Source organism: Castanea sativa, chromosome 4 (genome assembly GCF_040712315.1).
Source record: "Castanea sativa cultivar Marrone di Chiusa Pesio chromosome 4, ASM4071231v1".
Classification (NCBI taxonomy): domain Eukaryota; kingdom Viridiplantae; phylum Streptophyta; class Magnoliopsida; order Fagales; family Fagaceae; genus Castanea; species Castanea sativa.
In genome coordinates, this window is record NC_134016.1 from 3,825,451 (window position 1) to 3,851,274 (window position 25,824).

The window sequence follows — 25,824 nt, forward strand, 5'->3', positions numbered from 1 at the left end:
TGAAGTCTCAAATATATGCACCAGTGATTTCTCAACTGACCACTGCAGTTCACATCCAGACGCAATTGCCATTAGTTTTTGATATTTTCCAAGATACCAGTCCAAAGAATTGAACAGAACAAAATTAAAGAGTGAGTATCTACAAGTGACACCAGGTTTCAACTACTCTCAGATGTAATTGACTTCAGCTTTCAACAAGTAAAAATTTACCTGAGATTGTAGCAAATCAGTCAACTTCAGGACCTGTATATAAACAAATAGTCAACATAAATTTAACCATTGTAAAAATATAATTAAATGTGCTAGAGGGTGTTTTGGGTTACAAGATACAGTAACACAGTTAGCCATAGCAAAGCTTAAAGCTCAAAACTTTGACTAGGCATAAAGTTGTTCAGCCTTGATTTGCAATTAGCAGCTATTCCTGCTTTCTTTTGGGTAGACTGCAAAATTAGTAATGTAAGCATTTTAGATTTAGCACTCATACCTGTATGTTCTATCTTTTCCCAAGAAAACTGCTACTGTATCTTGTTTCAACTTATCACTGACAGTGAGGCTTTTAACTCAGTCAAGGATGACTTCATTGATGGAAGTTTTAAGTCATATTTCTAAGTAATACACTCAATTTCTAAGCCAAATGGTACTAATTCAATAATTGCAAATAAAATTCAGCTTACAGAGACAAATGTGCATTGCCTTACCCAGGCAAATAAAACTCAATTGCCCTTATTGTATGGGTGTGAAAATTTTGGGGGCAAAATCAGTGTCACCAAAATTTTTCCGTTAAAAAACATCATCTATTTCTCCATTTCTTTTTCTTGGCCGCGAGAGAAAAAAAAAAAACCGATGGCTTCAGATTTCTTCAGACTTCTCACCTCCAATCTCGAAAATTATTGCTTCAGTAAAATCGACAATCCGTCGGGTTGTTTTTGTAATTATGAAACGTTTTGATTTCACTTTTCAATCGGAAGGAAAGAGATTTGGAAGCCAAATTTCTTCTCGACAGCGAGATGAGATGTGGCGAGAGATATGAAACTATTGAGGTTTCCTGCGAGCCAGGGCAAAATATAGAAGAAGAAAGAGTTTGAGATTTTTTAACGCCGTTATATTATTATTATTATTATTTGTCACTACACATGATATATTTTAATATAAAAAATTATACTTTGTTGAACTATTTATTTAATTTTTAATGAATTTTTTTTTTGTAATACAATGTTGTTGGTGTTTATTATATTTTGCAAATAAACGATAAAAAAGTCATTTATTATGAAAATCTACTGAAAATGTATAATCAATTTTCTAAAGTAATAAAATAATTTCTAATTAAAATTTATATTTGTGTTAACTAAAAGTTTTGGAAAAAGAATTTAAATTAGTTTCAAATGAATTGGAAATAATCTTAAATGGTTTTGATGTACTTTTAAATAAACTTAAAATAGTTTTAGATTGAAGAGAAACTCAGCACAAATTTAGAGTAGAATTGAAATCTAACCTTCGACACTTAATACAAAATTATAATAAAATTAGTTTAATCCTTTGTTGAACTCTCATCTTAATATATATATATATAAATTTTATGCTTTGAAATTTTGGAATTTGAATTTTATTTCATAAAGTTGTATTTCGCCTATATTAGTAATCTTTTGTCACATCAACTTGACATGCTCGTTTTGCTTGTTCAATAAAATGTTGCCACATCATTTTTGCAATATATAAAATTAAAAATAATTAAAAATGATATGACATAATAAAAATGACGTGGCATTATTTTATTAGATGAATTAAACACGTGTAACAAGCTTGTGTGACACTTAACAAAAAATATGAATGGAGGAGTTGCTGATGCAGATGAAATAAATTTTTTTTTTAAGGGTAAATTCTAAATTCTAAAATTTTAGGATGTTAAAATCTAAACACCTCAAAATTTTAGAGATATAATTTACAATTTAGCCAAAAAAAAAATTATATATAGGTATAGTATAATTCGAAACCTATATCTGAGTAAGTTGGATTGAATCCACGTAGATGATACCATATTTTATTATTATTGGAGGTGTCATCATTTGGTGTAATGGGATAATGGACCCAATCCAAGTGCTTAGACTATATAGTATATAATGATTGATTTTTTAATATTATATCAAAACATGAATTAAACCGGGACGATGACTTGTATTCTTTATTCTAAGCATACCATTAAGAATCTCATAAAATTTTATAGAGATGATACATCACATAGAATCTGAGGGCACGAAATGTTGAAAGAGGAAAACAAATCAAGCAAATGGCAGAACACTCCTCATTTGTGAATTCATGCTGTCCTTCTAGAAGAGGGCCACCACTTGTTGTCAGTGGATTTGATGATGGAACTGCCAAACTGTTGGATATGTGTCAGAGGGGCGCCATTTAGACATTTCCAGATAAAATACCAAATCACAGCAGTTAGTTTCTAGGATGCATCTGATAAGATCTTCACAGGCGGTATTGACAATGAAGTAAAGGTATGGGACTAGCACAAAGGTGAAGTTACAATGACACTTAAAAGGCCATCAAGATATGATAACAGGCATGCAGTTGAGTCCTGATGGCTCTTATCTCCTTACAAATGGTATGGATTGTAAACTCTGCATATGGGATATGCGTCCATATGCACCACAAAATCGGTGTGTAAAGGTAATGGAAGGGCACCAACACAACTTAGAAAAGAACTTGTTGAGGTGTAGCTGGTCACCTGATGGAAGCAAAGTCACTGCCGGGAGTTCAGATCGGATGGTATACATTTGGGATACTACATCTAGACGCATCTTGTATAAGCTCCCTGGCCACACTGGTTCAATCAATGAGTGTGTCTTCCATCCCAGTGAACCTATTGTTGGATCTTGCAGTAGTGATAAACAGATTTATTTGGGGGAGATCTGAGAATCGCAACTTGAAGAACTTACACCTCAGTGACCGTTATTTCAGCTAATTGTTGGCTCTGTAAGGGCCCTTCAAAGACTTTCGAAAGGTTGTATTCGTATCTCTACTGTAGTTCCCCAAGTTGACTTTTGTTATCTTTATTGGCATTGTTGGAAGATTATGTTCCATTTTGGAAAATTGATTCTACATGTATTTTGGCATCTGTGAATACATCTAGGTTCTATGATCACCTCCCACATTCCTTTAGTCCAATCAAAACCTTATTGAGAGGAATTTTTGTAGAAAATCCTTGGCAATTTTAAGGGGAGTTGTCACTCACAAATTGAAGGCCATGAAAAAAAAAAAAAAAAAAAAACACCTGATAGTGAGGATCTAACTATAATCTCATCCAAAAAAAGGTAAAAGATCTTGCATGGTACTCTCAATATTATCTTCTAGCGTGATCGGTGCAAAGATTATATATATATATATATATATATATAATTATATATTGACAAAGTTTCTCCAAACTTGTTTGGAGCCCTATGCTTTAACCCTTAATAGGAAGATGATGTGTGTTATTGTCGACTTATTTAACAACACTCAATTCAACCAAACCAAGTGAGTGTTCTTAAATTCTTTAATAGGGATGATACCACAGCTTGAAAGAATATATTGTGTTCTTGGCATCGTACACAATTTGGCCGGTTCATATTTATTAGTACAAGGCTATATGTAATGTATACAATGTTTTGTCTACATATTTAAGTTCATCACTCCAACTTCAAAAATTACACAATATTTAATTTTTATTGTTTTTATTATTTTTTTGGGTTTGATTTCTTGCAATGTTTTTGACAAATTGTGGCCACTATCCGACCTCTGTACATCCTCTAAACTTTAGAAAATAAAATACGAAGCCTAAATTAGCTGTTTAGTAAGAAGACAACTAAGACGAGCAAATTCTAGAACTCAATTTATTTACACAGCTAATTCATCATTACAACTCATCAAGAACTTCTGCTTTCACTACAATTGTAAACAAAATTGGATTGAGTATATTTAGAGTCTGCTTGACAAAGTATAGTCCCACTTGATGCCCAATACCACTAAAATCTAGCTTTGCTCGTACAATTCTCTTAAAGATCTGGAATATCAAAGAGTGAATAAGATTGTTTCAGTTTTGAGGGACAACGTGGATCAATCCATCTTTCATGAAAAGATGCCTATACTTTTCAGATTTGGCCAATTCCCAACTGTTAACAATCATGCAAAGTATATATTCTTACCTGGATAAGCTAAGATGGCCTCTCCTTAGTATTAGGTCTGGCTAGAATGGACTTGGTCAGATGGTGATATATTAACACTACCTCAAGTGTATATGATGTTATCAAGAGCATAAAGAATGTACCACATCATGGACCACGTCATTTAGAACTGAATGATGGATCTAGATGGTGATTAGTTTATAATTGAAATATAAAATACATTATAGTGACAGTAGATAGTCTTCCCTTCCTATGCAGAATTGGTTTGCAATTAGAACAAAGCAGCCACCTTCAAGGTTAACATAGGTTATTAAAGCTTGCCATATCTCCCTTGCTTTGCCTGTAGGTCCGAAATATATTTCAATGCCAACATATGGTTGCATACTAAAGAACTATAATTATAACTTATAAGGAAGCTCTAGGATATTAAGGTAGGGAATACTATACAATAACCCACATTAGATCGTAGAGAAATTTGGATTGTGAAAATGGTGATAATTGATGATAAATTATTCTATAGATATAGCAAATTATTTCGCAAATAACTATTGTGGGAAACATCCTCTAAATAGCACTTCCGTACAAGATCAATTGTGAAAACTAGTTTGGATTTTAGAAAGATCTCCAAACAAATAATAGAAATTAAAAATTAAAAAAAAAAAAAAAAAAACCTAAAAGAAAAATAGACATTCACAGAAACAAGGATTTACGTAGTTTAGCAATGGCCTACATGGGTGATGGTGTGGAGAAAATTTCACTAATCAAATATGGAGATCACAAAATAGGCAAAAAGTCACATTCACAAAACTCAAACCCCAAATACACACAAAAAACTCTCCAATATACAGAGTTTAAGGATTCAGCTAAAGAGAAGTTTTTCTACTCTGTAATCATTGCACAGCACTGCAGCCCTCTCTTTAGTTAAAGCAACATATATATAAAAGTTGTCAAAGTCAAATAGAACTCTTAGCTATGTTTAATTTTCAAGATCATGCTCCAGATGATTCCCAAAGACTTCAATCAAACCGTGTGGCCAAATAACCTCCTAGATAGCTTCAATCATAGCCATGTATTCCACTTCACTGGTTAATAATACAATAGTTGACTGCAGTATCAACCTCCAACTCACTGGAGGTCAACCTCTAGCTTCAGAGTAGAACAAAGATTATCCAGATCTTCTCCAGCATAGTCTGAATCAACATATCCAGCTAAATGTCTTCCAACAGATTCATCTCTCAACTTCAAACCCAAATCAGCATTCCCAAAATACATCTCAAGATCCATTAACTTGTGAATGACCATTATCCTAATCTTGCACATAGCAACTAGGTTCCACATTGACAGCTTGAGAAATGTTGGGCCGAGACGATGAGTGTATACTACTGCATATGCAAGGCTGCCAACCAAATCTGAATTAGAGCTTCTGCTATCACAACAATAACATCACAAGGTACACAAAAACACACAAAAGACATTTCTTTATGTTCTACAATTCAATGGTTAAACCAAATGACAAAGGATAAGGCATTAAATAAGACTAGTTATTCTTTTACAAGTAAAATATGACGTAAAAACAGTAACAATGACAGAAGGTATACCTTTAGTATCTAAGTCAGGTCTTAGAGAACTCATTCTGTTGTTGCGGCAGATGAGGTTACCTATTTGCCAGATTGGAGGCTTATATACATGCAGCAATGATTCCTCTACTGACCAATACACTTCAAATTCAGATGCAATTGCCATTAGCTTTTGATGTTTTCCAAGATATCAGCCCAACGAATTGAAAAGCAGAACAGCACTAATGAATGAGTATCAGCAATTGACATCAGCTTTCGACACGTGAAGTTTAAATTTAGTTGAGATTGTAGCAAATCAGACAACTTCGGGACCTGTATAAACAAATATTCAACATAAATTTAACCAGGAGAAAAATATAAAAAAATGTGCTAGTGGATGCTTTGGGTTACAAGATACAGTAACACAGTTATTAATAGCAAAGCTTAAAGCTCAAAATGTTGACTAGGCATAAAGTTGTTCGGTCTTGTTTAGAAATTAGCAGCTATCGTAGCTTCATTTTGGGGTAGACTGTAAAATTAGTAATGTAAGACATTTTAGATTTAGCATTCATGCTAGTATGTTCTATCTTTTTCCAAGAAAACTGCATATTGACTTGTCCAAAAAAAAAAAATGAAAACTGTATACTGTATCATGTTTCAACTTATCACTGACAGTGAGGCTTTTAGTGTAGGAGCTACAACTGAAATTGGATTAAAACACAGTAAGATATTTTAGTCATGACTGACTTCATTGATGGAAATTTTAAGTCATATTTCTGAGTAATACAATCAATTCTAAACCTAATGGAACTAATTGAATAATTGCAAATAAGAGTCAGATTACAGAGATATATGTTCATTGCCTTACCCACGTAGTGTAGGCTAGTTATTTTAGAACTTTTGAATGAACTAGATCGCCCAAGCAGCATATCCTCTTAGTTAAGACAGCAAGACCGATGAGAAGAGAAGACTGTAACAGACAAGTGAAACTCAATTAAGAGAAGCTAGTATTATAAAATGTAATATGGCTTACCAAAAATTGTGTGAACTTGATATCAGACATAAAATTAAATTTGCTAGTGGGTTGTTTAGGCTACAAGATAAAGTAACAGAGTTATTAATAGTAAAGCTTAAGTCTCAATATATTGACCAGCCATAAAGTTGTTCAGCCTTGATTAGCAATTAGCAACTATCACTGCAAAATTAGTTTATGTAAGCAATTTAGATTTAGCTTTCATACATGTATGTTCTATCTTTTTCCAGGAAAACTACATACTGTATCTTGCTTCAACTATTCATTGACAATAAGGTTTTTAGGGTAGGAACTACAACTTTTTTTTTATAATAAGTAATAAACTTTATTGAGACCAAAATAGAATCACCTGAAGTATACAGTTTGTTATTAAAATTATATAATAGCACAGTAAGATATTTTTGTCATGACTGACTTAATTAATAGAGGTTTTTAGCTCATATTTCTGAGTAATACAATTAATTAATTTTTTTTAAATGGTACTAATTGATTGCAAATAAAAGTCAACTTACAGAAACATATGTTCATTACCATATCCAGTCACTGTAGGCTAGTATCCTTCAAACTCTTGTATGAATTGGAGCACCCAAACGGGTTGGCCACTCAGTTCAGATAACAAGATTGACAAGAACAGAAGGCTGTAACAGACATGTAAAAATTCATAAATGAAGCTAGTATGTTAAATTTCTCTGGTAAAGATATGTAGAAGTGATTTTCTGTGGAACAATTTTGACAATCAATCAAGCTTGCAAGATGGCTAACCATCAAATTCATACCTTAGCAACCATTGAAGTGTTGTAGTCACTAGAACAAAGGGCTCTAAGTGAGGCCATAATAACAGAATAAGATTTGATAGGTGGATGAACTGTTAGGAATCTGTGTAGCTAATTTTGGTTAGCATTGTCCACAATCAATTTCAAGGAATCTAACCAACTTATTCACAAGGAACATAGCTTACCAAAATGCAGAAATTTAAAAAGCTTTTAAGAAGCCACCATAGTCATGAATATGTGTAGCTTCTCAAGTGGCAAGTTCATTGTAATTGTACCAGCCCAATTGAAACAAGAATATGCCATCCTGCCACACTGTTGGAGTATGTCATGGATCTTGCCCTCTTCTAATTGGTTAGGGGAGTCATCAAAATCTTTTGGGAGAGTGGCCATTCACTGTTTTTATATCCATAATCATACATGACTTAATGTGTAAAACTTTCAGATCATTTCTGAGTAACAAAATGAAATTTTAAAGCAAATGGTAATTTTTGAATAATAGCCAATAAAAGTTATATATGCCCATTACCTTATCTGCTTACTATTAAGAACTGTTCTTCCAACACCTTCATGAATTGAAGCATCCAAACCAATTGGCCCTTTTGTTAAGGAAAAGCTTACAAGAAGAGAAGAACAAAACTGACATTAATTAAAGCTAGAAAGATATGAAGAAGAAATTATTTGGGCAGATATATACCTTAGAGTGCAGTAAACTTCAGATTTTGATGAAAAAAGAGGTCCCTAGGTTTAACCAACCATAACCCAGAAAAAAATAAGATTCAATGGGTGGATGACATACTGGAATTCAGTTTATTAGAAAAGATCTACTGCTAAGTACATAGGAGATAGAAGAAGCCATGGTGTAAAAGCTGGAAAACTTGGACTCACTTGATATTTTGTTTGTTGACAAAGGTAGTAGTGCTATCATGTACAGTAAACTTGTAAACATTTGCAGATATAGATGCAATATTAGTCCAATTGGCCAGCAACCAGAAACTTCACACAGGTTAAAACGAAGATGGCTTACCAAAAATTTGGAACTTGATATCAGACATAAAATGAAAATATGCTCTCTTTTGACTTGAATCTCAAGTTGTTCCTCTTTCTTGGGGACATTAAACATGTCATTTACAGACAAGTCAAATGATAGAATTTCACAGCGCTTTGCTCAAATCCTTTGTCAGCTGTTTGAAGTTTGAAGGGAATGAAATAGATTGAGAGCCTGTTGATCAAATGTGACCTTTTATTGGAACATTGAAAAATAACTGGCAACTTTAAATTAACGAGGCATTCCACCACATCCAGTGCTGGTAGAAATTCTGGCTTCTTGCAACTGTAAACAAACAGATGATGTATAAATGAAAGGTTCCCCAAATACAGAAGAAAAAAATTCCATTCTTTCTAATTTGTGGTTTTAGCTATTAATTATTATGCTGCTGTGTGTTAAAGTAGATGAGGCAGAGACTTGAGGTAAGCATAAAATCCCTAAGCATTTAGCCTTGTCCAACAGAAATCCTATGTTCATTCCAATGCATAGATGATGCATAAGAAGAAATAAAAATGAGCAGCGTAGAAAAAGATAGATTAATAAAACCTTCAAGAATCCAACTTCAATGACAATCATAACATGTGCAGGGTCCTCAAGCTCTAACTGCCATTAATTTGCCACAAAAATTGAACCTAACAAAGAAGAATGAATTTAAGGTGGTCTATTAGAAGATAAAGTATGGTGCCCGACTTATTAAGTTCAATTATCTTCACAAACAAAGCCATCTTGTTCTATTTCATTTGAATCACAGTTTTTATAAATTCAAGAAATCTAGTAAGCACACAAAATAGAGAAATCTGAAGGTTACCTTTAGTTAATACGGACACATCAGAAGAGAAGAATATGAGATTGGAGGAAACTCACAAATTTTAATTAACTTCAACAAGATAGGAATCAAATTAACACTCTGGCATTTCCAGCTATTTAACCACTCTGGCAGCAAACAGTACGAAATATTCAGCTTTTCTTGTAAAGTGAGCATTAGATGGTAGTAAATTCTAATAAATTTCCACCCACTTTGGCAGACCTTCCACTTAGCTAACAACAGAGAGCATCTCTATTGGCATGGATTGCACTTCTTCCATAATTTGCTCCAGAAATCAGCCATCTTGTTCCCTAAAATTCAGCTCTTCATGAAAGGAAGAGTTGCCCCACAAGTCCAGCAAAGCGTTAAGATCGTCCGAATATGATACCTTCACCTAGGAATATTATTAGGTGTCAAAGTTTTAATCAATTTGAATATTATTAGGTCTCTGCAAGAAGAATAGAGAATGCAGAGTACCACCAATGGATATATATATATATACACACACACACACTATGCTTGCTGCTTTCACAAGGTTTAGCTAGAAAGATGTTGTCTTTAGCTTTCTTTTCCACCCACAAATTTTTTTAACCGTCGCAGATGTTATAAATCTTGATTTTAAAGATTAGATATCATGTATAGAATGCAATAGAAACAAAGACACAGGAACAGGTTACCTATCAATAACGGTCAAAGCAGATGAATCAAATCTCCCCAAGTAGGATTCGAACCTACAACCAATCTGTTAACGGCGACCACTTTACCTGAACTTGTTTTTCACATTAACGCATTTCAGTTCTCTCCCCAGTTTATTAAAACCACGAAATAACCTACAGGCACATAAATTTATATCTCGTTCGTTAAAAAAACATGTTTACTAGAAAAGAAGAGGAGATAAGGTTTAGATGGAATTACCCCATTAGTTCTGTATAATTGGAATACGGGCAATGTTGGGCCATTTTTTCTGTGATTGGGGATGCTGAAAACTTTAATCTCTTGATCATCGTCTATTTGGGAAAGTGAAAAGAGGAATAAAGAAATTAGGGTTGACTATGAATAATAATATATATAATTTGTTCATTCAAAGGAGAGTATATGAGAAGAGGATTTGAGGTATCAGAAACCTTACATCAACATCGATGGAATGTGGGCAATCTTGAACCACTCTTCCCCGCTTCCCTTTGCACATCTTTCCTCTAACTTGAAGCAACGCAAAATATGTAGTTCTTCTAATTTGATGAGGCGTGTTGTGGTTGTGGGCAGATACATCAGGTTCTTGCAGTCATAAATATAGAGTCCTTTAAGGAAAGAAAGGTTGCCCAACCACTCAGGTAAAGTTTCTATTCCATCAAAATCATCGATAACCAGAGTTTCAAGGGCAGTGAACTGTTGAATTTCGCCCGGGAGAGAGTTGAGTTTAGCCCACCCTCTCAATCTTAGATATTGGAGCGTCGTATGAGAGTGTTGGATGAAATTATTGAGACTGGGAAAAACATCCAGCTCCTCACAATACCCACCAATCTCCAATCTCTTCAAGCATTTAAATGGCCCCTCTGGCAGACGCGTGATGTTGCGGCAATTTTGAATTTCTAAACGGGTAAGAAAGCACAACTCTCCTAGATCTGGAAGTGATTTCAGATCAGGACAAGCACGTATATACAATTCTGAGAGAGACGTACATAATTGTAGCTGAGTTAGAACTTCAAAACCACACTCGTATATATCCAAGTAGCGTAGACCTTGTATACGTGGAAAACACCTCAGCTTAGGACAATCATGTATTGTCAGCTCCTCGAGGGAAATGAGGGGTTGCGAGGTGTCCCATATATAACTCAGTTCCCCACAATCATATATCCAGAGTGATTGGATAGAGGTATAGAAAAGTTGCCCTAGCGCAAAAGTATGTCCTGACACTCTACAAATATCGGCGGACTTGAGCGTGGTAAGATTGCTGATAATCCTTTCCAAAGCGGTGTTGTTGACGTTTTTAATAGTTAATTTCTGTAGAAATGGAAAATGACATGGGGCACCCTTAAGTTGTTCACAATTGTTGACGTTTTTAATGGTCAACTCCTCAAGGCAAGGAAACACTACACGTGCTGATGTCACCTCCAGTGCATCCTTCCACTCCACTAGTTTCTTCATACCCCAAAAAGTGAGCGTTCTTAATGCCGGAAACAATACATCACTGCGCATGCCGTAAAACTCAACTCCAATACATGTCACGTCATCCATTCCCTTTATTTCAAGAGCCTTAAGGCAAGGTAGATGGCCGAAGGTGGGAACTTGTTCACAATTTTCGCAGTATTCTAAATTTATCTGGATCAAATAGTCAAAATGCGACGACATCCATGAGGGGAATTTCTTTCCACTAAAACCATCAATTTTTAAGGATTTCAAATTTTGATGAGGACAGAGGCCTTCCAACACTTCTTCGTCATTACAATGGTTGACCTTTCTCTCTGCATAAAGACTCCAGTAAAATGTTACCTGGTTCATTTTCGCCTTTATTGCTAAATTTGCACTTCTAGCTTCTTCTTGATCTCTCACATTCTCTAGACGCCTAATGTCTAATTCTCCACTAAGTTGATTCAAGCATCCCAATTCCTTGATCTGCTCACCTGCATCTTGACCCACAATGAAAAATGACAATGTTCGTAGACATTTCAAATTCCCCATATCTTTTAGTGGTTGGTATTTATAATGACGATCAACATGCATATGCCTCAAGTTAACCAAATTTTTTAAATCTTTTGGAAGCTCTCTGAGACGATAGCAATCTTCAAGTCTTAAAGTTTGCAAATTGTAGAGCTTGGTGATGGAGTTTGGTAATTCTTCGATGTCAGCCCATGAGATGTGGAGAAGCCTCAAGTGTACCAAGCAACCAATTGAGTCTGATAACTCTGATATCCGACAAAATAATTTTAGAACACGCAAGCATTTAAAATCTGATAATATGTTTCCAAACATAGCATTTTCTGAAACAAGTGTGCGCATTCTCTGAACATGGTCATTTGAAAGTGGAATTTTTGATACTATTCCCCCATATTGGATTGATAAACGGCGTTCATGATTAATGTTATCCTGTACATGATTGATATTATATTGTGAATCCTTCTTCAAAATCAAAGTATCAAATTTTGAAATTGAGAGGGCAAGATCATGTACCAAATCATGCATCTTACAGCTTTTAACATTATCATAATCATCCTTTTCCACGTCTTGGAACAAGGAATTTGTTAACAAGATATTAAAATACCTGTTACCAATATCCTCCATCACCGAACTATTTTCCTGAGATGGTTGGAGGAACCCTTCAGCCATCCAAAGCTGGATCAATTCTTCCTTTTTAATCTTATAATCTTTAGGAAAAATTGAACAATATGCAAAGCATTGTTTAATAGATGGTGATGGAAGATGATAGAAGCTCATTTTTAATATTGATAGCATTTGGCTACCCTCTACGGAATTCCAAATTTCATTTTTTTGAATTTCTATCCATTTACTTTTCTCTTTTTCACAATACATCATCCCTCCTAAGACTTTTGCAGCTAATGCAACCCCTCCACATTTTTTGGCAATATCCCTTCCAATAGCATCTAAATCTGGAGTTAGTGGAACTCCTTCATTAAAAGATACTTTTTTCTTGATTATGGACCAACATTCATCGTCTGAAAGTTTTTCCAATTTACACTTGAAAAGTGTTGTCCCCATGATTGCTGCCACCTTTTCACTACGGGTGGTTACAATAATGTTGTTTCCAATATTTGAAGTAATTCCCAACAAACAACTTCTTAAAGATTCCCATTTAAGTGACTCTTCATTCCATACATCATCAAGAACTAGAAGATATCTTCCTTCCTCCAACTCTTTTTTAAGTTTTTCAAGTATTGCATTGTTTGTTTCTAATAGACTTGAGTTACCGGTAAGTGATTCTAGAATGCCTCTTAAAATCTTTTTTTCATCAAAATCATCAGAGACACATACCCATATTTTCTTATTAAAATGACTCTTTACTAGCTCATGATTGTAGACCAGTTTTGCTAAAGTTGTTTTCCCCAAACCCGCCATTCCAACTATGGGAATCACTGAGAGTTTTTCACTGGTTGAATTTGTCACTAACTCCACTATTTCTGAAACATGGTCTTCCCTTCCTACAACTTCTGAATTATCAATAAAGCTGTTTGTCTCTCGGTTTAGCATAGTATCAAGATTAGCATTTATTGATTCGGCTCTAATAAGTCCAAATCTAATTGCTTCATCATTAACCCTTTTCAGTGAATCAGCAATAGTCTTAACTTTGTTGGCCATTTTGAAACGGAATGCAATGGGATTTGAAAATGAAAAGAAGAAGCATACCTTTCTCTTCATTTGGTTTCGGATCTCTACCTTTCGCCGAAGAAGCTCATAAGCAAGCTCATCTAGCACGTCATCAGCATCATAAGCAACTTTTTCAAGCCTCTGCAGCCAAAGCCTCACGCTCTCTTCTCCCACTTGCCTTTTCTCTGCATCAGCTAGCACAGCTTGAACCATCTCTACTGAGTCACGAAGCCGTGTCAGCTCATCCTTGAAGCCCCAAGCAAGGCCAATCTGGTCAGTAACCAGTGTTATCAGATTTCCTAGTATTCCCTTAGCAAATTCAGTAACGATAGCCTCAGCCATGTTTTCTTTGGTACTCAGGTAATAAGTCACAAATATGCTGGAAGTATTTGGGAAGTAGAGAAGAATTGTGACGATAAAGAATAGCAGTAACTATTTACGGAGTATTTATATTTATCCAAAAAGATGAAAAGCAACTACTATTATTTTTAGCAGGCAACTTTTTTCTTTCTTATATTTTTAGTGGGGAACTTTTTTTTTCACACGTCTTTCAAGTCCGTGTCTTTTTTCTAAAAGGATCTTTATGGGATGGGACATAACCATGTGCTGGGGCTTGTACATCATCCTTAAAGATTTGGTTAAATCTTAATATGCACTCATACATATATATTTTTTTTAAATGGATTATACTTATGCATGTTTAAAGGCACACAATAGTATATTATTTTTGAAAAAACTTTTATTGAAAATTGAAAAAATTTTGGCAACTTTTTCAATTATTGATAGAAAATTTTCAAAAACAGATTTGTTAATGTATACCTTAAGGGTATACATTAACCGGACTTTTTTAAAATTATGTATTAAAATTTTCTCTAAAGAAATATATATATATATATATATATATATATATGTATGTATGTTTTGAAAACACAAATTCAGTTTAAAATGTGAAATCAAGAAATTTTAGATAAAATTGTGAAATTATCTGAGATCATATTTTAAGGACACTTTTAAAAAAGTGAGTATGCAATGTGTGCAACAGCAAATATGTAATAGTTATTACTGTTAAGATTTGAGATAAATATAGATATTTGATTATATTTAGGTAGACTCAAAAAGAATCTCTAAGCTGGTTATATATATATATAAAATTAATTAATTAATGTTCTTAGGAAATTTATTAATGGACTATTTTTTTTTAATCCCAATTTGAGATTTATGTCTTAGTCCACTGCAGTGCTCTAAGTTAAGAGAGCTATTTAGTTCTAATTATGTTGTTTTATTTTTTATTTTTTATGGGAGTAATTATGTTGTGTTGCTATATTATCTCCACTGTCTTTAAATGTTGCACTTTCAACTCTCTCTCTCTCTCTCTAACAAATCAGTTCACAGGAAGAAAGCCAGTTGCCACTCCCCTTTTCCTGCCCCGGGGGGGGGGGGGGAAGTGAATTACGAGGAATGTACTACCATTATCAAATTATTTACAAGTTGTAGTGGAGTTATTATGAAATTACATATTGTAGCTTCTCTAGGACTACTATATTATGAGTAATGCTAGAAATAAAAACTTTTTTACAAATTGTTAATGTGGTGAGTGGTTGTTGGTAAATAAAAAAGTGATGTTAATGGTTGTGACAATTGTTGTTAATTTTATATTATTAATTTTACTTGAAAACTTTACAAATTTTTATGACAATTAATATGATATGTGAATGTCAATAACCTATTAAATGTATTTTTGAATTACTTTTTGTGATTGGTGATATATCTTTGCAAGTCTCATGTTGTAAAATTTATAATATTCCTAATATCATTCATTTAAATACTTGTTTGTTATCTTCTTTAAGTGTCACTAATCACATTAATTTCTACATCATTTGTAAGTTTTTTTAGTAAAATTTGTTTTGTTCTTAGCATTTTTTCCAAAAATAAAAAACATATTATAAAATAAAAATAACAGAATTTTTTTATAAAAATTATGATATTAAATATTAGTTAAATATATATATTTTTGATAGGGAGTTAAATATTATTTAAGTGATAACATAAATGCCCCATTTAACTATATCGCCTTAGACCTCCAAACTTGTTGGGCCGCACTTGATATACTATGAACATCAAAACTTTTCAAGAAGCAATTCCAACATTTTAATTTTAAATTGTTATTTTAATATTCTAATGAATAATAAATTGGAAAATTTAGTAAAAAAAGATATGGGAGTTTAATGTGGTAAATAAGGAGTCAGTCTGTTATCATATTTAAAATTCCACGATAGCCTTATTAATTTATAATATCGTGGAGATTGAACAAAAGATTTGGAAACTATAGAGGTATTAGTATGCTAAAGACTAACATCAATAACTATATGCATAGGCGAAGCTAGGGGGGCGGGGGGCATGGCCAGGGACGGATTTATATATTGACTAAATTTTTTATAAAAAAAATATTAGTATATTAATAGGTACTAATTTTAACAATTTTGTTCAATAAAATTACATTTTGTCCACTTTTAATAATGCTACCAATTCTTTTAAGAGTAATGTTATAGTTATACAATTTTTTACAACATTTTTACAAACTATTGAGGTAGCAAATTTTTATTGGTTCGCACACTTGCATCGCTTTTTTACTTATCAATAATCACTCACTACATTAGCAATTTGTAAAAAAATTTGTAATTTTAGCATTTTCCACCTTTTAAAGGCCATACAAATTATTGGATTAAATTGAAAAAAAAAAATATACAAGTCCAGAAAAATTAGCCCAACAACAAAAATTACCAATAATAAAGCTAAAAAAAATTAAGCTCAATCAATCTATTTTACCCAAAATAAACAACTTTGCCATTTAAAAGGTTTTAAACAAAAATTCTTAGTGATAAAATAGTAGAGTCAAAGATTGGAGCTGTTGCATATAGCTAGCAGCAAAGCCACCCCTCTAACTCCAAGTCCTGGCTCCGGCCCTGGTCATGGCCTCCTAGCTTTTTGCAATTTTCAACTATATATATATATAGTATTCAAATAAAAAAAATAAAAAAACACAAATTGTAGAAAAATGTAGTTATTAGCACCCAAAAATGTTAGAATTTAGGCCTTTAAGTCCTCAATCCTTTTGAATTAGTTCTGAACACAAGTTTTATACATTGTTTTGTTGTTTGAGTTTTGGATAACTCCTAAACAATTTTTTTTTTTTTTTTTTTTTTTTATTTAGCTTAGCTCAGCTGGAAAACTTTTCAGGCTCTGCCACTGACTATATGGTCAATGAAGTAATATATAATACAGAAATAGCTGGCCACCATTTTCATATGAATCGCGCATCAACATCTCCAACTTCTATGTGTAATTTGTCTAAGGGCAACGGGAATATATGGATTCACATTGTGACAGAATCAATGCTAAATATTCAATCAAGACGGCTGACATATAATATAGAATAGCATACCACCATCTACCTGTGCGCTTCTGCGTCAACATCAATGTAACTTTTTTGTTTAATGGCCCATGCACAAATACATATAAAAAGATAATATTATTGCTCACACTGACACAGTCATACACAAACATTATATATAGCTTTTTAATTTGTTTAATGGCCACCATTATGCAAGTAGCACGAGATGTCAATTTGCACAACTTTATTAAGTTAGTCGGTTTGTCTCTTTTTATGTAGATGGATATCCTTTTCGAATATGGGCATTGCAGCAGGTATACGTTTCACATTTTTTATAGACTAATGTTCTCAAGAACAAAATAATATACTATTGAGAAATATATATATGTATATATATATATATATATAGCTGGCACCATTAAACAATACTTATCTTCTTAATTTATGTGAATTGTCCAAGGCTGAGTCTTTTGGCTCAGTATTGTAAAAATTAGAGTTTATTAGATTTATGTATATTGTGCAAAGTTTATTAGGAAAATGAGGAAAAATGCAAATTTTGGTATTGATGTTGCCGAAATACAAGAAAAAGGAGAGAGAGAAACTGACAAATCTGACATTTTGCTTCTGTTACGTTCTTTTTTTCGTTAGTTTTCTATTTGTGGTTGGTTTCTTCATAGTTTATTTTTGTTTAAAAAATAAAGATTTGCAACCTGGGGGGATTGAACCCTTGAGGAAGGGTTATTCCAGATAAGATGCAGCCATTGAGGAACGGTTATTCCAGATAAGATGCAGCCAGTGGGCTACCGCAGAACATGTTTAATATATTTGGAAACTAAATTAACTTATTCTAAAATTGTTAGATATTTCAAATTTTCAAAAACATAAAAAACTCACATTTTTTTAATATACTTTCCAAAAATTGATAGTTATGATAACAAGAATGGTAAATTCAAATTATAGTTCATCCACCATGATGTCAAAATTAATTAATATTCACTAAATAAAAAATAACAATTGAAACTGATTTTTTTTTTTCCTGAAGGTTAATGATTTACATTCATTATAATTCGTAATTTCTACATTTTTCAATTACAAAAATACTTAGGGTGTGATGAGATTTAGGTATTTATGGGTGAAATAATTTTTTTTTTGCATAATTCTCATCACACCCAAGTTATTTTTGTGATTGGAAAATGTAGAAATTCCAAATTATAATGAATGTAAATTATTAGCCTTCAGGAAAAAAAAAATAGAAGGGTCTCTAAGTATGCGTGTGATAAGTATTAATAATTCCAACCATACAAAACTTGAGGATAGCACTGTAAAATTACCTAGAGATGTGATAAAAAAATTACTTCACCCACAAACGCATAATATTCATCATATGTATTTTATGATTACAAATTGTAGTAATATCTTAAAAAAAAATAGAAAGCCTCTGAGAAGCGTGTGATAATTATGGAATACTAGCCTTTGAGCACGCGCTCGTGCTCGTGCTCAGAATTTTTCTATTTTTTTTGGTAAATATTAATAATTTATATCCATTATAATTTAAAATTATTACATTTTTCAATCACAAAAATACTTAGGGGTGTGATAAAAACATTATTTCAACCACAAACACATAACACTCATCATACCCCTAGGTATTTTTTGTGATTGGAAAATATAGATGTGGGGGTGATAGGTCCAGGAGTATATATTGGGCTAGAGGCCCAATCCGAGGGCATTAAGTAGTCTGAGGACGAACAAATATCTTTTTAAAAATCCGTATTGGTAAGTTAAGAAATAGTCTGATCATGATCGACCAAGAAAGTGGTCTGAGGAGGAATACTTCCTTGGATGAGTAAAGCCGAGGTCGGAAGATACGGTCTGCCACTTAGAAGCGACGTTTTAGGAGATCCTGTAGGTAAGGATATACATCGTAAGAGCATAGAACAGAAAAATGCTATGAAATATCTAGGAGAAAGATATATAAGGAGGAGTTAGCCTCCTCGGATTGAGTCTGAAGACGATTTACCTTTTATAAACTTATTTCTATTGTGATCTTGACCCACCATAATTGGTATACAAACTCATTAGAACCTAAATTTCAAATCCACTATCTACAAATTCATTGTATTGGGCACTTTGGGTCTATTTTCTCACTATTTTGGGTTTAGGTACAAATCGTGTCCCTACAATAGTAATCCCAAATTATAATGGATGTAAATTAATACATATTAAAAAATATGTATTTTTTTAATTTTTACTCTTGAAATAAAATATTATTTTCCAAAAATTTAAACTATATTACCTATTTTAATCTATTTATAACGAGCCATATGAATTTTCAAAAGAAAAAAAAAATTCATGGAAAAATTATGCTATACAACTCAAGACACATCATGCAAGTATGACTTGTATTGCCAACTTTGATTACTAAAAATATTCTTATGATATACTATTAAAATAAATAACAAAATTTATCTTAAATTGAAAAAATATTAACAATATCATCTTCTTTTTTAATTCATGTAATATGTTTGTAAAATATTCAAAAAACTTCGACTATTTTTTAATTAGACAAAGTTTAGTTACATAATTGGTTGTAACCTTATTTAATAAAATAAATATTACTACATATTTTGATAATCTAATCATTGAATTATATGTCCTTTATACTTTTAATACACATGTCAAAATTCACCTCCAATAAAAATTTATTGAGTAGGGTTATAGTCTTAGTCTGCAACCCATTTTGTAACTAAATTTTGTCATTTTTAATTAAGGTTACTAGTTTTTACAAAATTGTTATTTTTATTTAGTTAATATTAATTAATTTTGACATCATTGTGGATGACCTATAATTTGAATTTACCATTCTTGTTGTCATAACTATCAATTTTTGGAAAATATATAAATAAAATGTGTGTGTGTGTGTGTTTTTTTTTTTTTTTTTTTTTTTTTTGTGTTTTTGAAAACTTGAAATATCTATCAGTTTTGGAATAAGTTAATTTAGTTTCCATATAGAATAACCATGTTGTAGGGTAGTCTATTGGCGGCTTCTAATGCAGAGTATCCCTTATTCAAGGGTTCAATTCCCCTGGGTTGCTTATCTTTATTTTTTAAACAAAAATAAACTATGAAGAACTAATAGAAGCAAAATGACCATTGACTTTCGGCAATCAAATTGACGAAATTGATGTCAGTTTCTAATGTGGAGTATCCCTTGTTCAAGGGTTCAATCCCCCTGGGTTGCTTATCTTTATTTTTTAAACAAAAATAAACTATGAAGAACTAACAAAAGCAAAATGACCATTGAATTTCGGCAATCAAATTGACGAAATTGATGTCAGTTTTTGTCTCCACTTTTTGTTGAATTTCGGCAATACTTATGCTGAAATACCAAAATTTGTCAATTTCTCTCTCTTCTTTTACTTGTATTTCGGCAACACCAATACCGAAATTTGCATCTCTCCTCATTTTGCTAAAAAACTTTGCACAGTACACATAAATCCCATAAACTGTAATTTTTACAATATTGAGCCAAAAGACTCGTCCAAGACTGATTCAAATAAATATTCATTAATTTGTATTTAATTTGACAGCAGAATTAATAGTTGGTGAACAACCAAAAACTACTACAGACATCGAAGAGTGTTTTCACATAAATTTTCTCAGACTAGCTCACTTCACTGAGTCCCAGGGATGGAGGCATATATGGACTTAGGGTGGCAAGCCACCCACAATTTTTTTTTAATATTAATATATAAATAGGTACTAATTTTAGAAATTTTGTTCTATAAAAGTATACTTTGTTCCCCTTAAAAATATTATTGATTTTTTTAAGAGTAATATTATAGTTACAAACATTTCTACAACATTTTTACAAATTTTTGAGGTAGTAAATTCTTATTTGTTTGTATTTGGGATCATCACTTATATTACTTTTTTACTCACTAATAACTACTAATCAGATCAACAATTTGTAAAAAAAGTTTGTAACCCTAGCATTTTTCTCATTTGAAAGGCCATAAAAAAATTTATAGATCTAAAATCTAAAAAAAATATACAAGCCCAAAAAAATTAGCTCAATAACAAAAATTACCCATACTAAAGTTAAAAGAATTACGCCCAATTTACCTATTTTACCCAAAACAAACAACCCGGCCCTTTAAAAAATTTTAAACAAAATTATTTTGTCCTTGTCTAGCAGTAGACGTACGCAACAAAGACACAAAAAAAAAATTTCAATGGTTAAGCAGCAAAGTCGAAGGCCAGAGCCACTGCAGTTACCAGCAACAAAGATGCCCCCTAACTCCAAGTCCTGGCTTTGTCCCTGTTGAGACCAACTACGACACAAAATTATAGAATGAATGTGAAAATTTCGGTGACAAAATTAGTGTCACTAGACTTTTCCAGTGAATGAGTAGTGGAAAGAAGCCATCTCAGTGTAGTTTAAAAAGTAGTCTTGTTTTTGTTTTCGGTCATTATCACATGATTACTCTCTATGGGTTTGTTCGGATAGGTTGTTTTGAAAATTGCGTTTTATAAAAATAATGCTTTTAAAATTGCATTTTGAAAGCCACAATTAAATGTTTGGTAATACTCGTTAAAATTGTAGTTTAAAAACTCTAAAAAATTTTAAAACCACAATTAACTATATTTAAAAAAAAAAAGGAAAAAAAAAAGAGAGAGGCCAAACCCATTGTTTTGTGTTTTCTTCTGGAAACATGTGTTTGCTTTGCACAAATGTTGATCAAACTAGCTTTATATATGCCAGGATGCAATTAAAATTAATTACAATTATATCTGTGTGTGTTTCAAAAGTTTCTTCCTAAATTTAGTATTAATTCTATTCGTTTTTAAAAAACTTTGCTAACTTTTAAAAAAACAAAACATTAGAAGGGTATATTAGTATGCAAATTATTTATTTGTAATTATTCCATTTTAATCATTTAATTGTGACTTGTTGAACTACTAATATATTTAATTTTTAACTTTCTTTTTTATTGCAATATATACCATGAGTTTTGTTAATGTTTATTATATTTTTTAAATAAGCTAAAAAAGTTTTATTATAAAAATCTACTGAAAATGCATAAGTATAGTATAATTTTCATAAAAGTTTATATTTGAGTTAACAATGATTTTTCGAAAAAATATTTTAAATTAGTTTGAAAGAGTCAAAGTACATTTAAATATATTTACATTTTAAAATTGAAAAGAAACTCAGTAGAAAATTAGGGTAGAATTGAAGTCTAACTTATGACAATTGACACATACAAGAGATGGGTTCAAGTTATACTTTCTACACCGTTAGATTTAAGTAGATCTAATGGTCAAAAATATGAACTCATTAATTTTGATTACCATATCATTTATTATCCCTTATTCTTTGAATTTTCATATCTGTCTCTATTCCCATAATGTACTTACATTCATCTCAACCAAAATATCTGAAACTTTTTATTTTCATATATCTGTTTCTATTTTCATTTTTTTTTTGAATTTCCATAATTTTAAAAAGGAATTTAGAATCTTAGATAAAAACTTTAGTACCAGTTCACTTCAAATCTACATTAAAAAATTCAGCGTCACTGCATCCTCAAAGAGGAAAACACCACCTCTACTCCAAGTTATACAAAGATTTGAAACCAATTCAAAGGCTTCTTTTGCGATCTCAAAGTCCTGGACTTTAAATTTATTTTGTGACTTGTACAAATAAAACAAATTGTTGGTGCAATTGTCGAAACAAATCTTTATAATACTCCAAGATAATGATTCTTTGTATAATGGTATCATTCGTGCAATTGTTGAAACAAACAATAATGCTCCAACACAAATCTTTATAAATCAAAATATAAACTCAATTACGTCTTTTCGTGATGACTATAATGACTAAGAGGATGAGAAATAATGTTAGAGATACAAACTATTTTACAAATTTTTTTACAAGCTGTTGATGTGGTGAATGATTATTGGTAAATGAAAAAATGATATTAATGATGAGCTTACATGAAAACCAATAAAAAGTTGGTCACATCAGCAGTTTGTAAAAATATTGTAAAATAGTTTGTGATTGTAATATTACTCGGAGGATGAGAGAAGAGAGATAATGTGAAAATTTTTAGGAGTAAAAACAAATATGAAAATTCAAAAAATAATAAATAATAAATGATATGATAATCAACATTAATGGGTTCATATTTTTTACCGTTAGATCTACTTAAATCTAATAATAAAAAAAATGTGTAACTTGAGCTCATCTCCATATACAAAATTAGAATAAATTAGCTTAATCCTTAGGTGAACTTTCATGGAGTATTAATTATACTTTAAAATTTAAACTAGTCGCATGGGATGCTCGAGAATCACCTATTATTGCACATAAACCCAATTTTATCAAGACTAACCAATGAAAAGCTAAAATTAAATGGACAAGACCCAAGCATCACATAAAATCTGAAGGCATGGGATGTTGAATCAAGAAAACATTTTTAAAAAATCAAGAAGAAGGCAGAACACTCCTCATTTGTGAATTCTTGCTGTCCTTCACGGAGAGGGCCACCAACACAATTTTGAGAAGAACATTTTGAAGTGTAGCTGATCATCTGATGGAAGCAAAGTCACTGTCGGGAGTTCAGATTGGATGGTTTACATTTGGGATACAACTTCTAGTTCTAGACGCATCTTGTATAAGATCCCTGGTCACATTGGTTCAATCAATAAGTGTCTTTTTCATCCCAGTGAGCCTAATGTTGGATCTTGTAGTAGTGATAAACAGATTTATTTGGGGAAGATCTGAGAATCGAAAGAACTTGCACCTCAGTGATGGCAAAAATGGCCAAATACTATCTTTGATGGAAATGTTTGGCGATCTACCACTGTTTGCGAAATAATTAGCAATCTATCACTTTTTTGAAACTCAATTTTGTGAAACTCAAGTTTACCGTGTAACTCGAGTTCCATAAAAAATAACACGACAAACTTGAAGGTTATTTTTTAAAGAACTTGAGTTCCTAAAACTCGAGTTCCAAAAGAGTGATACATCCATATATATTTCAAAACAATGATAGATCACCAAATATTTCGGCCAATAGTGGTATATATTTGGCTATATTGCCCCCTTATGGACTGTTTTTTCAACCAATGGTTGGCTCTTTTAAGTGTCCTCCAAAGACTTTGAAAAGTTTGTATCTCTACTGTTGTTTCTCAAGTTGAATTTTGGTATGTTTATTGCCAAGTAGAAGATTATTTTCCATTTTGGAGTATTGGTGCTGCATGTATTTTGGCATTATTAAATACATCTAGGGTTCTATCATCACCCCCACATCCTTTTTTCCAATCAAAACTTAAAATTGAAGCCAGAAAGTGGTTTTAACTTTCATCTCTCTCTCTCTCTCTCTCTAAACAAATCAGTTCACAGGAAGAAGCCAATTGCCACTCCCCTTTTCCTTAGGAAAAATAAAAGGCAATTACGTGGAATGTACAACCATTATCAAATTATTTACAAGCTGCAGTGGAGTTATTATGAAATTACAGATTTTAGCCTTTTTAGGACTACTATATTATGTCTATCTATTATCTCAAATAAAAAAAAAGGACTACTATATTATGAGTAATGTTTGAGATACAAATTTTTTTACAAATTATTAATGTAGTGAGTGGTTATTGGTAAATAAAAAAGTGATGTTAATAATAAGCCTTAATGAAAACTATTAAAAAGTTAGCCATAAAAATATTGTAAAATAGTTTATAGCCGTAACATTACTCCAATACAATTATACATCTTCTTTACAGTTTTAAAATAGTAATCACTTCTTCACTCTTGACCAAAACAGGAACATAAGACTTCTGCGTTAAATGAAACCTACGAAAGGCCAAAATCCAAAAAGCTGAAAGCTAGAAAATGCAGTAGCATTTTAGTCTATATATGAAAGTTAATCGCTCCATTTGCAAAAATTTCATTAATTACTAACATATTCATAAACTGTACAAGCTAATCTATCCCATGGACATACTATGAACATCAAAACTTTCCAAGAAGCAATTGTTGGAGCATTTTAATTTTAAATTGTTATTTTAATATTTTTAATGAATAATAAGTTGGAAAATTTAGTGAAAAGAGATATTGGAGTTTAATGTGGTGAACGAGGAGACATTGTGTTATCATATTTAGATTTAGAATCCCACAATAGCCTTATTAATTTATAATTTCGTGGAGATTAAACAAAAGATTTGGAAACTATAGAGGTATCAGTATGCTAAAGACTAACATCAATAACTATATGGTCAATGAAACAATATATAATATAGAAATAGCTGGCCACCATTGTCATGTGAATTGCGCATCAACATCTCTTAACTTCTATATGTAATTTGTCCAAGGGAAACGGGAATATATAGAATAACATTCCACCATCTACCTGTGCCCTTCTGCGTCAACATCATCAATATAACTTTTTTGTTTAATGGCCCATGCACAAATATAATAAAGAGATAATATTGCTCATACAGTCATACACAAACATCTTATATAGCTTTTTAATTTGTTTAATGGCCACCATTAATAGTGCAAGTTGCAAGAGATGTCAATTTGCACAACTTAATTAAGTTAGTCGATCGGTTTGTCTCTTTTTATGTAGATGGATATCCTTTTCGAATATGGGCATTGCAGTAGGCATACGTTCACATTTTGTTAGACTCATGTACTCATGAACAAAATAATATGCTATTGAGAAATATATATA

The 25,824-nt window shown here is 31.9% G+C and overlaps 1 protein-coding gene and 1 pseudogene across 1 annotated transcript; one reads left to right on the top strand and one right to left on the bottom strand.

Moving 5' to 3' along the window:
- Positions 1 to 2,079: 2,079 nt before the first annotated feature.
- LOC142631490 (uncharacterized) lies at positions 2,080 to 3,177 on the top strand (annotated as a pseudogene).
- Positions 3,178 to 4,904: 1,727 nt separating this feature from the next.
- LOC142631491 (putative disease resistance RPP13-like protein 1) lies at positions 4,905 to 14,109 on the bottom strand. Its single transcript, XM_075805660.1, has 16 exons — positions 13,738 to 14,109; positions 10,294 to 12,462; positions 10,056 to 10,208; positions 9,601 to 9,766; positions 9,382 to 9,480; positions 9,120 to 9,205; positions 8,553 to 8,858; positions 8,414 to 8,463; positions 8,223 to 8,266; positions 8,055 to 8,141; positions 7,714 to 7,921; positions 7,532 to 7,631; positions 7,287 to 7,393; positions 6,591 to 6,692; positions 5,765 to 6,055; positions 4,905 to 5,562 (listed from the first exon to the last, which is right to left on the bottom strand). Exons 1-2 carry the CDS (start codon positions 14,038 to 14,040, stop codon positions 10,504 to 10,506), a joined length of 2,262 nt encoding a protein of 753 aa, XP_075661775.1. The 5' UTR covers positions 14,041 to 14,109; the 3' UTR covers positions 4,905 to 5,562; positions 5,765 to 6,055; positions 6,591 to 6,692; positions 7,287 to 7,393; positions 7,532 to 7,631; positions 7,714 to 7,921; positions 8,055 to 8,141; positions 8,223 to 8,266; positions 8,414 to 8,463; positions 8,553 to 8,858; positions 9,120 to 9,205; positions 9,382 to 9,480; positions 9,601 to 9,766; positions 10,056 to 10,208; positions 10,294 to 10,503.
- Between the last annotated feature and the right edge of the window lie 11,715 nt (positions 14,110 to 25,824).